The 16,760-nt window shown below is 42.6% G+C and overlaps 1 protein-coding gene across 3 annotated transcripts in view; it reads right to left on the bottom strand.

Annotated features, from left to right (window-relative positions):
- SH3TC1 (SH3 domain and tetratricopeptide repeats 1) overlaps positions 1-16,760 on the bottom strand; it is a 220,636-nt gene that overhangs the window by 155,661 nt on the left and 48,215 nt on the right. For all 3 annotated transcript variants that reach the window (XM_069203387.1, XM_069203393.1, XM_069203402.1), the window contains 2 exons: positions 13,097-13,224; positions 3,125-3,230 (listed from right to left, as the gene is read on the bottom strand). In XM_069203387.1, the coding sequence (XP_069059488.1) occupies positions 3,125-3,230; positions 13,097-13,224 (234 nt within the window). The remainder of the gene's footprint in view (positions 1-3,124; positions 3,231-13,096; positions 13,225-16,760) is intronic.

Genomic DNA, 16,760 nt, shown 5'->3' with positions numbered 1-16,760 from the left:
AAGTCTCTGCGGTGTGATGGCTGGTAATTTCACTGGGCTGATGAGTAATTCATAGTTTTGATCATTACAGAGAGTGGAACCACTTTGTGTACCAATAAATAATTTGAACTGAAAACTTGCACACCTCCACGAAATGGCATGTGCTGGTTGCACAACATTCAGTGGAGTGACATTGAGTTGAGTGGCATAGCATGGTGCAGAATGGAGAAAAGTGGCGTAGAGTGCTGTAGAGTGGAGAATCATGGAGTGTCAGAATGGAGTGTAGTGTGGTAGAGTGGAGTAAAGTGTCATGGAGTTGAATGTCAGAGTTGAGTGATGCAGTGATGAGTGGAATAGAGTAAAGTGGCATAGAGTGTCAGAGTGGAGTACAGTGTCGAAGAGTGGAGGGGCATAGTGTGGGGCAAAGCTGACTAGAGTGGAGTAGTGAAGACAGGAGAAGAGTGGCATGGAGTGGAGTAGCGTGACACAGACTGGACTGACCTACAGTGGAGTAGTGTTGTAGGGTGGAGTAGTGTTTTAGAGTGGAGTAGTGTCAGAGTAGAGTAGAGGGGATTGGTATAGAAGGTGGTAGAGTGGAGTGGTGTAGAGTGGCATAAAGTGAAGTCGAGTGGAGTGGCTTAGAGTGGACTAGAGTGGTGAAAAGTGGAGTAGACTGGCATAGAGTGGAGTGGCTTGCAGTGGAGTAGTGTCATAGAGTGGAGTGACAATGAAGTAGAGTGATGTAGACTGGAATAGAGTGTCCAAGAGTGAGTGAAATGACAGAGTGGCACAGAGTTGAGGGGCACAGAATAGCAAAGAGTGGAGTTGAGTGTTGTAGAGTGGAGTTGCATAGAGCCGAGTAAGCATGGTGTGGTAGCTCTGCCATTACAGAGAACACATTTTCAATCGAAATGACTGTTACATGTGCACAGTAATACCATTTTTCTGGGAAACTATACAGAGCACAAATGATAACGTGTGGAAATCTGTGTCACCGAGTGTATTGATTTGTTTTGAACCTATTAAAATATTTCTTTCCACTACACTTCAGAATTACAAAAAAAAAATGCTTCATTTGTGTTTTCCTAATTCCGATATATTCTGAAGTATCTGTACAGTTCATTTATAGGTTGCAGCGTGTTAGGAAAGAAACCAGCAGGATTGCCACATAAATCCTCTCACTTTGCAGCCAGAGAAAAGAGAAGAAACCATAGAGCTTCCTGTATGACAGAGCCTAATATTCGACCTCTGTCTTTGAATTCATAGCAAATGTGGCAAGATAAAAACATGTAAAGTCCTGTTTATTGCTTATTCACTTCCAAACTCCAGCATGGTTATTTTAGTGGTGTTGAGCACCTCTCACTCTCCTACTTCCAGGGCCTATGGCAAGAGTGCAAAATTCAGGAAGAGGATTGTTTAAGTTATGCTACTAGTTAACAGCACTGACCACAATAAACACGCTTGTAGACAGAACATTGTTCCTCACAGACAAGCAAGATCGATGAACTGGTACTAGCAAGGATTAGTAGAATCAGTCAAGCAGAAATATAGGAGGCAGGAAACTTTTTCAAAGAAATACAGCATATTTACTGCTTCCTGAACAAGGGAGGCATACAAAGGATAGGACTGAAAACATATGTGCTCCTGTGGAGTACCTCACCAAAAAGAAAAAAAGAATTCCCAAAAAGCTATCACTCATGGAAGAATACAAGAAACCAGTCAGAGGTGGTAAACAAGGTATTCTCCACAGGAGGGTTAAATACACGCTGGTCGGCCCAAAACAAATAAAGCCAGCTAAATGAAAGCAAACAAATGTGAGTTACAAACCACAAAACCAATGGTAAACAATGGGCAGAATGCATTCCTAGGGAAGCTTTCAGAATGCCCCATAGAAGTCTGCACATCCAGACAACTGGTAGGCTTCAACCTAACAATTACAATTCCTTAGCAACTAAAACAATACAGCTGGGTTGTGTATAAAAGTCTACCTATACAGTACCATCAGAAACACACCATTTAACACATAATTTAATAAAATGTGCCCCAGTATTCAAGGGGTAATTTACAATAGCAATATTAATGTAATGTGCAATTCAAGGTAGTGTTTGACTCAGAGTTGGCTTCCACCTGGGGCCTGTGGATCCACCCAGGTCACTACTTACCTGGTTGTGTCCTTGACCCTAGATGATAATGCTCTATCAAGAGCCAGGTACAGAAATACTACTGCCCACATCAAAACAACATCAGCATTGTGGACTCACTTTAGCACTGGAGAACAAATTATTACCTTTCAGAAAATCATGCGAGAGAAAGAAGAGTGGTAGACTACTTGTACTTCATTCAGAAGAAACATATGTTTGACAGACACATACCTCAAACAAGAAACCACAATGACACATGGTAGCATCAAAGAAAGCTGGAATTGATCTAAATAAAGCTAAGTGTGAAAAAGGGGTGTATATAGTGGCATGAAACATAATTTAACATAATCAATAAAAAGCACAGTCAATACCAGTAGCATAAAAATAAAAAAGTGAGGAGGATCACTGTTCACAAGGTTACACCAGAAATTACAATTTATCTTCTCCTAGATAGTTATCTAAATGTGGTTTTTGAAAAGCTTTTACACTCTTGCCATCCTTTTTTTTGCAGTATAGGTATTGTGGTACAAATAGCAGTGGGGATCGTCTGCTTTATGATTTGCTCACTGGATATGCCCTGGTAAAAGTAGAAGACAGAAGAAGTACTTTACAGACAACATAATTAGTTGTTCTGGTGGTGGTGTGTGGTTTCCTATGAACTAGGCTAGGCATAAAGGATGTCTCACTCGAACTATTGCATAGAAATCACAGTGTCTACAGGTACCAGAGTTTGCCATCAGTCTTCCTACCAAGTCCTCAGTCACCTGACATTGTTCAGATTTTACTTTTCAGAGTTATTTTGATTTCAAATCAAATGCATTTAAAAGAGTGTGTCTGAAGTGATGTACGTCTAATGGTTGAGGATTTCAAGACTAAGACTATCAGAAACCAATAAGAAGACAATGCAAGAAAATTGAGGACATAACATGACAGACTTCTGCAAGAAAATTGAGGACATAACATGACAGACTTCTGAAGAGAGAGTCTCATAGTCAATACATTACCAAGTGAATAGTAAGTAGAAAATTTCCATATTTCTTCAAATGTTTTGAATGTCACAATTATAAGGTCTTGGTCACTATGAATCGACAGCAGTCTGGCCGATAGCTCCTAGATTACAGAAAAATAATGATTATGTTCTTGTTTATTCTAATACCTAAAATACAATAACAATTGAAACTGCTACATTCCTTAGTGTTATACACAATGATTCAGAGAACTGTCAATACAGTATCATTTTAATTGTGGTAAGTGACTTTCCTTAACTCTGTTTACTAGCTGTGCCTTGTGATAACTTTTCTGGTCAATTCTGTTTCCATTTTCTCACTGTCATACCCGGTTTGAGGGGGGTGATAAGGAAGGGAGGGGCTAATAAGCCACAACCGTATTGGATGGGGTTCTTTGTTTTTTGCTGCCCTGTGGTCGGTCACACTGTGGAGTGCAAACTGGGCCAAATATTCCCCTACAACACTAGACTTTCAGGGTAGTAAGAGCAGAAGTCCAGGGCATCTCAGTGTGGGATAGAGGCTCAGAGCTCAAACAGTCAAGCAAAATACACAGTAAGTAACGTCTAGCCTCCTGCTTTACTTTTAAGACAACTAGAAGCCCTTCAATCTCCCCACTCCTCCATACCACACATAAGGGGTATGCAGCATTACAGGGAGGTATTCTATAGCTGTACAAGGGTTACAAACCTTTAAGCACAGGTACAAGCTCACTGTGGAAAACTCCTGAATTCTGTGACCCATACGTCAGTCTGTATGCTTTGACTAGGCAGTTCTCGGCTTTCACTAATCTCAACAAAGTCTCACCAAAACCTTTTACATGACTTCTTGCATTACCTGAGGAGAAGCGCACTTGGGATCTCCAAGCTGTGCATGCAATCTTAATTGCACTATGTAGGTAGTCGTGCACATGGTCGAGGGGGGTTCATTTGCAAAGCAAGGACTCCTCTACCATGCGTTGGGCTAATGGAAGCTGCAACAACATGGGTAAAGGTGCTAAGGTTGGCCAGATTTGGCCCTCACAGCTGGGGAACTCCTTCCTCCCATCTGGGGTAAAGAGTTGTGGTCCTTAGGATGCAGCAAAAAAATAATAATCAGTACAGGTCCTCTGAACTTCCTCTGGGCAGTCCGTGGAGAGAGCACATGAGGATCACAGGATTTTGTTGGAACATCTTGTGTATTCAAAGGGGCTGAGAGACCCTCAGGCACACTTGGTTCAACTGTAAGCACCCATCTATAGCAGTCCGCTCCTCCTGAGGCACTCCCTTCTCCGGACTTGGCAATGGGTTTTCCTCCTAAGGCAGATGACTCCTGCATGTAAAGTCGCTACTTCTACCCTCTCAGCAGGCAGAACGTCTCTCAGGCTTCAAGCAGACAAACTGCTACACAGTACGATGTGCAGACCTGAGGTGATGTCCCCTCATGTCTGGGAGACTGGGTATCTGCAATACATGCTCTGAATAAGAGCAACTCTCTGCATACTATACAAAGTACTCCTGTTATTGGCCAGGAAAAAAGCTTTTAACTGGGACATTTGAGTTTCACTTTTATACACAACTTCCAGAAAAGGAATGTGGATCCACTGTCTAATAACTAGGACTCAATCTGGTGTGGTTCATTCCATCTCCTAACTTCAGCAAACACACAATTATTGTTTGAAGGCGATGAGTCTCCCAGCTGGTAGTGGTGAAGCTTGCTCGAAGTAGGACTACTCATAACATGAGGCACAATAAGTGTGAAGCTCTGCAGCTAGGCTTCCTGGATGGGCCACTCAAGGGAAGGGTCCAGAAACTTGTCTCCCTCTAACAAATGAATATGCGGACTCCCACTATCCCCCATTTTCTTGCCATCAATTAAATGGATGCACTCTGGAATGAATATTCAGCAATCACCTGCTAATAAACTTACCAAACAATTTCTTGATCACTCCACACTTCATTGACTAGGATTATAGGCTCCAGCTCGGGAGTGTAGACATCTCACTTGCTGGCGCAAATATTCTAATTAGAATTTATTAATGAATGATTACGAGTTTGATTAATGAAAGTTCATAGAGAAATTAGTTGTAGAGAAAATAATGTGCACGTTTGAAATTGTGACCACGGGGATTGTTAGACATTTATACGTAGTCATGCTAAAATAAAAGATGTATGAGGTAATGAAAATGTGAAAAAAAATAATGTAGTAATATGTCATATTAAAATGTATAACCTGTGTTTATATTAATTTATAGAAGTTAACTTAGCTGAGGTTAAGGCCTAGCTTTTCCAGGCCTCACAAGAAGAGCTGAAATACTAAAGCGCTGCAGAGAAGCTGAAGCATAACCTGACCCTGAACCACCCGATGTTAAAGTTGCTTAGCTAGAATTTTCTGAAATGTACCGACGGACAGGAGATGATGAAGACAATTTGATACAATTATGTGTAGAGTAGGCTAAATGTACTTTCCCAGGACTTGAAAAATGGAAGCACTGACTGAAGAGGAACATACAACATTTTCGATACCTGAAGAGCCAGATGATGAGGACAGCGTATAGTGGACCAATCCGCGTGCTGTGAAAGGACTGATATTAAAATGTATAGATTAGATAAATTAATGTTATAGGTTAAAGTCATATCTGCCGACTGACTGACCAATTGGAAATCAGGGGGATGGATTGGGAGACCCTAATAAAAGGTCATGACAAGGGGCTAAGACTTCAGATGCGGGAGAATGGGAGTGAGATGTTGATGACATCAGGAGACGCTGTTCGAGATTCTGTCATTTGGCTCACACTCTGAGAGCCTGATCGTTGCTGATCTATTGATGACCTGAAGACGAAGACTGACTTTGTTGCTGATCCATTCCGTGGATAGGTAGCTATGATAATGTGACTGACTAACTTGTGCCTTTCCTTCTAGGTACCAACTGCGCTGCTTTATAGTTTTTCTCGTAGCAAGATGTTTTCCAAATTCATGTTTTTCTAAATCAATTTTGCATGAAGCCCCACATGCTAATACTAATCTTGGTTGGGTAGGTTTCCTAGGGGTGACGTTTGACAGTGACAAATGACTGACAAACTACTTGCTGAACTCTGCTATTGATGCTATGTATTCATTTTTATTGGCTTATGTTGAAGCATTCGAATATGTGATTTCTCAAACTCCAATTAGATGATGTATTAGTGTTCATTTGATTAATTAATTTTGAGTAGATTGAATAAAGTTTAATCTTATGGATGACTTAGTATTGTAACTAATAGGGAAATAAAAATGGTTAAAACGCCTTATAGAGTTGTGATTAATCATGAATTGATGGTTATGATTGTTTTGATTTTAATATTAGTAATTGGTTGTGCTGATTGTTTGATACCATTGATCACTACATAGCTAGGATATTCCATGCGATTCAAAAGGTTCATCGGCCTATACGCGTCCCCTTGTAAGTTTACGTACAAAGGACCCGGTGCGCTAACACACTTCCATTGTCTGGGGGAGGCTGTATCATAACCTCAGTTTTGTACCATGTCAAACCAGGGATTTGAACAGGTAAAAAGGCCTGTCCACAACTACAGATTCAAAAATAGTATGCTGCCACCACCACTCAGAGTCTGTGCCAATTGCACAGGGAGCAGTCTTGCGTTTGGTAGAGAGTATACTTTTGGTGCTCCTCCAGCCCTCTGAGCCAGGACCCGAGTCTCATGGTCAAATTCAGGTCTAGGCCTCAGTGCGCATATGGGACTTCCTGTTTGCTGGGGCTAAAAGAAAATCAGAAAACACGTTTATCAAGCATTCTGGTAATAAAGGACAGGAGTGCACATGAACTTGCTAGGCAAGTGACAGTCCTCTCCCAACACATATGTATACGCAGTTGGAAAAAACTATGCAGCTGACAGCGGAACACCATGATGTTGCCAGCATTCCTTGTCTCATCAAAAAGAATACTTTGATTTAAAAAAGTGAAAAAAGGTTTAAAATGTTATCACAAAATGTAGATAGTAAAAATATATAATGAAAGGAAAAGAGATTCATATCGATTACTGGCATGGGTAAAAATGTTTCTTCTTATCAGAAAAAGATGGTCTGTTGTGTGACTTTATATTTCCAACAGTTACTACTACATGTGAGTCAGAATATATAGGCCGAGATTTATGGTGGCCTAGCGCCATTCCAACGCCACATTAGCGTCATTTTTTTACGCTAATGTGGTGTTGGAAGGGTAAAAAGACAGCGCCATATTTACAAAGTGGCGCAATGCTTGCTTTGCGCCACTTTGTAAACCCTTGTGCCACATTATGCCTGCGCCGGGCATAATGTATGCAAGGGGGGAGTTCCGAGGCTAGGGGGGGGGCGTAAAAATGGGGCAAAGGAATCTATGAGATTCCTGTGCACCATTTTGATCAGCATTTTTAAACGCCTGCTAAGTGCAGGTGTTAAAAAGAGGCTCCCATTGTGTACAATGGGACTCTGGGTGCTTTGCAGGATTAGCGTCAACATTTTTGACGCCAGTCCTGCAAAGCGCCGGACTAACGCCAACAATTATGTCCCGCTGACTACTGCCATGGTGCACCATATTTGAAATACAGCGCACACATTGTGGCGTTAGGGGGCGCTAAGGGGCACAAGAAAAGTGGCGCTGCACTAGGTGCAGCCCCACTTTTCATAAATCTGGGCCATAATCCTTATCCGATATTTACAGTGCTTTATCTATTTTATATTTCCGTCTTTTAACCCAACCTACTATATTTGAATATCCAAAGGATAGGTTGACATAAAGCAGGTCACCTTACATGCTTATTCCGTTACTTCCTTAAATATTACCCGGATTCCCTCTGCATGAGGGCAGAATAAATGTGTAGCACAGGGATAAGGAATAGTTACCTCTTGCTCCACAATGTGATGGTTTGAAGGTAGAACATTTTCTTCCAAGCTTAGACTTCGTCTATCTGCGCCTCTTCCACTGCTAATTGCCCAGGAATGCTTCTGGAGGATGTGACTTCTGGCATCTGTATTACTCTTTCCTTTCTGGATTTGTTAACATTTGTTGGAGAGTGGTCTCCCAGTAGAATGGGCTCCCAGTAACACGTTCTCTAGCAGGTAGGTTGTAGATTACTTACTGTGGGTGGAAGTACCGCAGACAGGCTAACTATTGCTCTTATTCATTCAATTATTGTGTCTATCGTTGCCCGAGTTCTGAGTCTCTAATCCCCCCAATACCTTTCTAAGACGCCTTGGATTGGTCACCCTTGCGACCTTGAACGTCGAGTGCTATAGTGGTATACGTGGCCCAGTTTGCAGCTCCACAATATGGACCTCAGGGAACAAGAGCCTCCCCCCACCCACTGAACCAGGTATAACAACTGGCAGCAAGCAGTGTAGGATCTATAGATTTAAGTTCCAATTGTCTGCAAAGGAAAAAAAGTTCAATTTGAGTACGTCACCTGAAAATATGAACGGCAGATACAAATCTGGTATGAGTTGACCTTAACACCCCATGCTTTGATTATTTGAGGGATCTGTGCCTGGAAAGAGGGTTGATGGCTCTCAGAAATAAGGACAGGCAGATTATTTGTGGGTACTTTAAGGACCATATAGAGAAGCTTGGTGGTACAGAATATATTGTGATTGAATCTAGGAGGATAGCATGTTAGGAACCCAGGACGATCGATAGCCGTATTAATGTCCATAATTGGAAATTTTGTTTGACTACTGGGTTATAAAATAAATTGGCTGAAGTGCAAAGCACTTCCTCTGTATGGAGCCACTATGTATATCACTCTATGACATGAGATGGGTGGCAGAGGGACTTTAGGACTTAGAGATTTGCATTCATAAAGGTTTTTCTCGAACAATAGAGGATAACCTCCTCCCCTTGACAGGTCACATGAAACAGGACTTTCTAAAGTGGTCATTCCTAAATCCCTTTCTTTGGTGTAGGGTGCAGACTACAAAAATGACTATGGTTCCCCGATTCAACCACCTTTTTGGTAAGATCTCCTTTCGAATCCCAGGAGAGGTCTAATTTAACATAGAATCAGACTTTGGATCTACAGATACACCTACATCTGTAGCGGACAGAAATCCAGACTCCAGGTGGCCCACCTTTGCCAGAAATGACCGCTGGGGCTTAACAACTTCCTCATATATCCTCCTATAGATTTGCCTTCCATTTATCACAACTGGCAGCGTGTATGTGTCCACCACCAGAGGCACTCTTATGAGTAGGCCTAGAATAATATATACTCAATCACCCCCTTTATGCCTTTCAATATATCTTATTGCCTCTGACCGTAAAGTGGCCTCGAGCCCAAAACTGTTAACAGTGGTGGCCTTGAAAGAGGCACACAAACAGTTAGGCATTTCCGCACTTTTGCATCATAAGACACTGCTCTAGCATAATATGGCCTTCTGTATTGGTGGAAAAACAATTTACTGGGCATCTTGGAGTGAAAAGGGGTCTGAAACGGGTGGACCAACTATATGACAAGGAGCATCCTAAATTATTCCAAGCCACGCAGTTGGAATTTGGGCTCAACCCTCAGTCCACTGGAGGAATTGTCAGCTGGCCCATTGTCTGAGAGCTGTTTTTGGAGCACAGTCATTGAATGTCCCCATTTCACCCATCCTCCAAAACCCCCTCGCTCTAGGCCAACACCAAGGAGTTGTCTCTGGGGTTCACATTGAAATCATCTATTCTGGTCCCTCTCTTAATATAACTAGGTAGCCTGGCAGTAGTCACTGGGCAAGAGCTACTCCCTGGAACAATGGCAAACACTGTTATCATATCATGATATAGCCCCCAGGAAGTCCAGACTGAAATTCCTTTAAGGTGTTGCATGACTGGTAGTTGTCCCCTTGGAAACTCAAAAGAGCAACGCTACTCCCCCATGACTGCTGCTTGAAGTGTGTTGGAGATCACTGTGATTTAAATGATACCCTCTGGTCCAGCTGCAACTTGGACAGTTACTCAGCAACTGTGTTGCTGGGCTGGAGAGAGCTTACTACGCATGTGTGTTTGGCCGGCCTGAGACGGCCAGCCAAACACACATGCGCTCTGAGGGGGAGTACTGCTCATCACCCCAGTGGCCTACAACGCAGTTTATTATAATTTTCTTGTGAAGGTTTTGCAGCTGCCGCTGCTGGCGGGGTGAAGGGGGTGATGTTCCTCCGCCCTAACGGAAGAGCCGACCCTGCTGATTACTGACAAACATTGCTGGATAGCGTCTTTCCTTGCAGTAGCCAAACTGTGTATTCTGCGCCATTGGCAGCAACCTACTACATCCACATTCAAGTGCAAGTGGCAGATAGGACTCCATTTTGTGGCTAGTCATAAATGCACCACATTTAAGCTACATGATGAACTGAATGTCTTTGAAGCGGAGTGGGGCCCCTGTCTGGTCAGGGATGAGACTGCTCCCCCTTCATATACTACTTGAGACACCCCCACTCTGGCATAGTGTGGATTACCCTCCCCCCCCCCATGTCAGGGTAACCTTACCATCGCTAGGGTATACTAGTGCCTCAGCTTTCTTAAAGCTTTAGCCTTTTTGCAGATATTGTCCTGCATTAGGCATTTCCATCCTGTTTTGCCTCCATCCCCCATGTTGTTTAGTATTATTCTTCTTAGTCATTATTCTTGTTGTTTTTACTGTCTGCCTTGGCAGACTTGTTCTTTTGTTTTAAGAATGTTTTTACTTTATGATTGCCAATGTTTTATTCTGCATAATGCGCATTAACACTCCGCTGATAAATAAATAAATGTTGCAAAAAAAGAAAACAAAGGAACCCAGGGAAAGACTACTGCGGTGTCAGGCTCACTCAGCATCATAGCACCTCCTAAGTGTGTCGCTGAATTTGCTTTCTGTGGTGTCCCAAAACCAGTATCCACCCCCGCTTTATAAGGTCCCACTGTCAATAACAACAGAAGTCATTCCTTGGATAGGGGCCCTTACTAGTCCAGACTGAGCAGTGACCCTAAACTTGCAGTTGGTCCGTCTGAAAGCTAAGGTTGAAGACTATGAGAACTCCACGAAGCCAGGACGAAGAGGAAAGGAGGTGGAGGTGGAAATGTCAGAATGGACGGGCCCTGAAGAAAAATAAAAGTCAAATAATGGTTTCATACTGCTTGCAGATGAGCCTGTCACCAGAGGGAACTCTACACACTGGCATGGCTGAAAAAGAAGTCTCTCTGGGTGGGCAATGTGGCATCAACATTCTTACCTCACTCTTAGCATGAGCATCAAAGACAAACTACCTCCTTTTCAGAAAAAAGATGGTTGAGTCACAGTACCACTGCCTCTGGTGTCATTCCCACATGCAGCAGTATGGCAAATTTCCCCACACAAGGTCCTGCCTTGTAGGCAAGTTCTACAGTGGTTGCAGCAACATCTCAGACTCCAGGGGCCCTACTGTGACTGTTGACATGCGGTTCAGCCTCCCTGCGATAACAGTCGTAGTTTATCTCCTTTGGTAGGTTGCAGTCTCTGACTGCAAAACAGAAGCATATACCTCAATCTACGTTTGTGATTCCCTGGTCCACCTGGCCCAAGTCTCAACTCTTGCCTAAAACTGTCTTTCTAAAGGTTAAAACTACCATTCCCAAGCACAGTTTGGAGGGAGTCAGGCCAAAAGACCTTGCACAAGATCAAGCAGGAAAGTAAGAGGACACAACATGAAAAGAAGTGGGACAAAGAACTGTTTTCCATATAAAGGAAAACACTGAATTCAAAAGAACCAATAACAACAATGGAGAGGAGAGTAGAAGGCCAATAGGACAATGAAGTAAAAGAGAGAGGTGCACAAGAAGAACCAAAGGTAACCTCAAAGTAGACCCGGGAGTACTGAATATTTTCCAGAATAAAAGGTTTACTGCAGATAAGTTGTGCTGGTCCTGTGTCATCTTCTTGCGCTCGCTGCACAAAATAATTCAGTCACTGGTAGATTTATCTATTCATGTATTCTTCACCTCAATTGAAGCCATGTTACTAGCTCAGAATTTTAAAATAAAAATGGGTGGAAAATACTGCACAATTCACATCATCATGGGAAAATGGAATTTGACTACTAGACACTAGAATATCAATAATTTCATCAGCACTAGGCATGGGACAGGTATCAAATTAAAACACCTGAATCGCCTTCCTAAAATCAATCGAAAAAGTTTAACAAATCATCAGTTCGGAGCAAGTTCTGAAAAGAATTGAGGGTTTCATGATGCCTAGTTTTAACATATCTTGTGCTTACTGTTAGATCACATTTCAGAAGTGCTTTGGGAACTATGTATATTATTCACTGTTAGCGTAATAAAAATGGAGTGCAATCAGCGGCAGCTCCTCCGCAATGGTGGAGCAGCGGCACCCCCCGCCAGCAGCAGCTGCAAAACTTGAAAAATAAAACAATAATAAACCATGTTTTTTATTGTTTTATTTTTCAAGGGGGCGGGGCCATGAGGGATGACAGGCAGGGACGGGGAGTGGTGCAATCATTGCCCGATGCATATGAGCACACACCTTTCTACTGCACCATGTTACTAATGTCAGTGCAGGGGGAAACTGACTCTCAGGAGGTGCACTTGGTGTGTGCCACATAGGGAGTGGTGTACAATCATTACACCCCCAGAAGAGACTTCTGGGGGTAAAGCAATGGGTTACCACAGCCCCCAACAAGCAGATGCAGTGGCAAGCAGGAAAAACCCGCGAGAAACTTCGTGCCCCTCGAAAAATACAGCCAGTCAATTCTCTGGATTGATATGGGAGACACAATTTGAAATGGCAAATTCATATGCTGTACCGTCCCTAGTGTAGGCAAGTTAGCATGTGACCTGGTCATATCACTTTTTTCTGGGTGCGCTATATTGGTCTGCACCCTGTGCACACCAGGGCAGCGTGGAGGTAGGTAATGCTACCCCTGGATTATGCTCGCCATATCCAATGAATCAACCTTTGGTTGCAATAGACCAACTGAAATTTACAGAAAAAGATCACCTTTGACTTACACCAAAGACAGCCATCACTTCTTTGCTGTCATTTTCCAAAAGACGAAGCCTTGCTCGCAGTTTTCCCTGCAGTCGTGGGTCAGGCAGTCCGCTCTTTCTTTTCACCATAACCAGCTGGAGAGAGATATCTGAAAAAAAGACCAAGGATGCTCACACAACGTGAAATTACATTTTTAAAACCTATCCGGACATCTGCATGGACATTTTGCCACAAGCCAAACATCCAGAGGATACCCTTCGGATTGGGAATCGTGCTTTACGGCTTGATTTTTTTTCTCCAAAAAGGTCATGTTAAAACACTCTCCGTTTGCACATTCCTTTTTGTTCAGAGTGGAGAAATGTACCATGTTGATGTTGAAGGGTATGTTTCTTTGAGACTTATGGGCATATTTAGAGCCTAATAAGTTGTAAGAAAATGGGTTATTAGTTGTACAGGATGTGCGTCCTGCGTAAGTGAGAGGTCTACAATTGTTTCTCTACTGGGAACCAAGTACCCCATTGCAGCTCTTGACGCTCTCTGGGTAGCAAAGTATAGCTATTCAAAGCCTACTCAGGGAAGGTGGTGTAGGCTTATAATCCACATTTGTCGTCACACAACAACACTCAATACATCACCGTCCAGTCAGTGCTTTTTCTTTGAAAATGGAAAAGTAAATTTACTGCACACACACTACTATACATGAACCTACAAATATATGCATCAGGCTGATGAAAGTGCCTTTGGTGACATTTTCAAATCATATTTGATTCCTCGTGGGTCATGACCCCCATAATCACAATTCCCAGCACCTATGTCAGATGTGACATCACTATTTAAAGGGGTGTCATTTTAAATAAAACAGGCCTAATGGCTTTGTCGGGGGAGTAACTACATCAATATAAAAGGCAAGCCTATTGACTTTGGTAAGGAGTCACTGCATTAAAATATAAGATACGTCTATTTGCTTTGTCAAGGGGTCACCACATCAATACATAAGGAAATCCTACTGGCTTTGTCAAAGGGTAACCACATCAATATAAGGAACAACCCTATTGGCCTTGTCAGTGGGGTTAAAACCTTTTAAGAATAATAAATACATATTAAAAATCACCATATGAACAACGGAATCAGTAACCAATCAGTAACCATATTAAAATGCAATAATTGCCATTAAGAAAAGCATTGCAATGTCTCTCAAAAGTCATTGTTAATAAAGCATTTTGAATTAAGTACTGCAAATCAAAATAACACGTGTCAGACATTTTCATTAACACATTCAGGTCACATTAAATGCAGTCACAGAACTGACCACTTAGATTCTCTTTACTCCCAAGCTGGAAAGCAAAAGCAGCAGCTCTGAGAGTGTTTGGAAAAGAAGTAGAGGAGAGTTTGGGTCAGAATTTAAAGTAAAGATTTCTGGGAGGTGCTGTGCTCCTTGCAGCCCTTACATCTTCCTTGCTGGTGCACCACAAACAGGCACACTCAGGTGAATAGGCCTTCATGGCATTATGGGGTGCTCCTCAACTGAGAGCAGTGACTATAGCATCTCCAGGCACTCTCTTTTCACTTTGCAGCCGTTGACGGCATGTCTCCTGTTGAGCTTGGTTGCTTCGTTCCCACATTGGGGCAGCTAGGGAAGTGAACTTCCCAACTGGCCTGCTGGCTCACAGCTCCTACCTCTTGGTTCTTCCGCTGAAGTGGAAGCACCGCTGAAGCAGTGTTTGGGCTCCCACATGGCGGGAGCACAAAACACTTTCTTCTGCTCCCGTCCGCAGGTGGGAGCAAAGCAGATCTGCCCATCCTGGACCATGGGGATGGGGTCTTCATGCACAGTGTAAAATGTAGTATTATTATGCTACCTACCTTTTAGAGGTGCAGGAACTAATACTATAGTCAGTAAATAGTTCAACTGGAGGTATTAGCATATACAAGTTGAAGTATTCCGTTTAACAATAATGGGACACGCTGAATCAGGGACTAGAAGTAATACGGTAAAATGAAATTTGTGATGCGGTAAAACTTTTTACCACCAGTAAAAAGGATGGCAGTTATTGAGCAGGAAAAATATACAGACACGCAATACTGTGTAGGGGATTATGAAATTTGGTCAGTGTTCTTTTCATAAAAAATTGCTAAATACATAAAGTCGATGATGCTAAAAAATGCAAAAAGGTGCCTTTGCGGGGAAAGACATACAGTAAAAACTACTTTTTAGCAGGAGAATTTTGAGAGATGTTATGTCAAATTGTTTCTTCTGTAAATTTCACCTGGTTGGAGCGTTTACATTTGTTGTGACGTTTGTCACTCCAGAAAACCTTAACAAGATTATTTCATAGCACACAATGTTGCTCATTTTCTCCCAATAAATCCAGCTTCTGGGGTTTAAGTTCAACTGTAACTGTAAACTACCTACCTTGCGAGAATTAATTGGCCAGAAATTGTACTGCCAGGCACATGATTTAAAAGCTTAAACTAAGGTTTTGTTGAGTGTAAATATAATCTATTTTAACGAACATGTCTTATTTGCAAACGTAGGACTGAATCGCACACTTATTTTTATAAATAAATAACGTTTTTTAAGGGACTTTAGAAAAAGTATTGGGAGGGGCCAGTGGCCTGAAGCATGTCCTTACTACTGCACAACCTACAATTTTATTGAAAACTGAACCTTTCCAACTCCTTATAATCAAGATACTGTACCAGGGTTCCTAGGCACTTTTTGCTATTATATGTATTTTTTGCACAAAATAACTTTAAGGATCCTTAACCACCGATATGATCCCCTTTCCTATATACATAGTATTCCTCATCAGGTTCGTAAGTAGTGCTTAACCACATGTTATATATATATATATACTGTTAGAAATGGGGTTTTTGGTTGGCAGTCAGGTTACCCCCTGTCCAAGCAAAAGCCCTCACTCTAGTCAGGGTAAGTCACACACAATCCAAGATTATCCTGTGCCCACCCTCTGGTAGCTTGGCACGAGCAGTCAGGCTTAACTTAGAAGGCAATGTGTAAAGTATTTGTGCAATAAACCATACAATACCACCATATAGCACCACAAAAATACACCACACAGTGTTTAGAAAAATATATAATATTTATCAGGATAATTGTAGGTCAAAAAGAATAACGTTGCAATGGAAAATTGTAGAAATATCACAGGGAAGTGATATAAAGTGTCTTAAGTCTTTAGAATATGAACAAAGTCTCTTTTAAGCACAAAGTACCTGGTTTCTGGTGGAAAATCTCCTCAGAGGGCCACAAAAGAAGAGGTGCGTGGAAAACGGGTGTGTGCGTCGATTTCTCCCCAGCACACACGGACTTGCGTTGTTATTTTCCACGCGGGGAAGTCGGGCGTCGTTTTCCGGCGCGCGGACAGTCTCTTTCTGTGGATCGCGGGGATTAACAGATGTCCCGGGTCTGTGCGTGGATTTTCCTGCTTGTTCTCCGGCTGTGCGTCGGTCTGCGGGGCTGCGCGTCGAAATTACGATCTCACGGCAGGCGTCGCGTCGATTTCTCCTCTAGACTTCGATCTGCGGGGCTGCGCGTTGAAATTACGATCTCACGGCAGGCGTCGCGTCGATTTCTCCTCTAGAGGTCGGGCGGCGTTGTCCTTGCGAGGCCGTGCGTCGGATCTTCGATCGTCCCAAGAGCGTCGCGTCGGTCAGCGTCGGAGTGCG

Source organism: Pleurodeles waltl, chromosome 1_2 (assembly GCF_031143425.1).
Source record: "Pleurodeles waltl isolate 20211129_DDA chromosome 1_2, aPleWal1.hap1.20221129, whole genome shotgun sequence".
In the NCBI taxonomy this organism is placed as follows: Eukaryota; Metazoa; Chordata; class Amphibia; order Caudata; family Salamandridae; genus Pleurodeles; species Pleurodeles waltl.
Note: the sequence above shows the minus strand (reverse complement) of the source record. Positions and strands in the feature narration are given on the sequence as shown.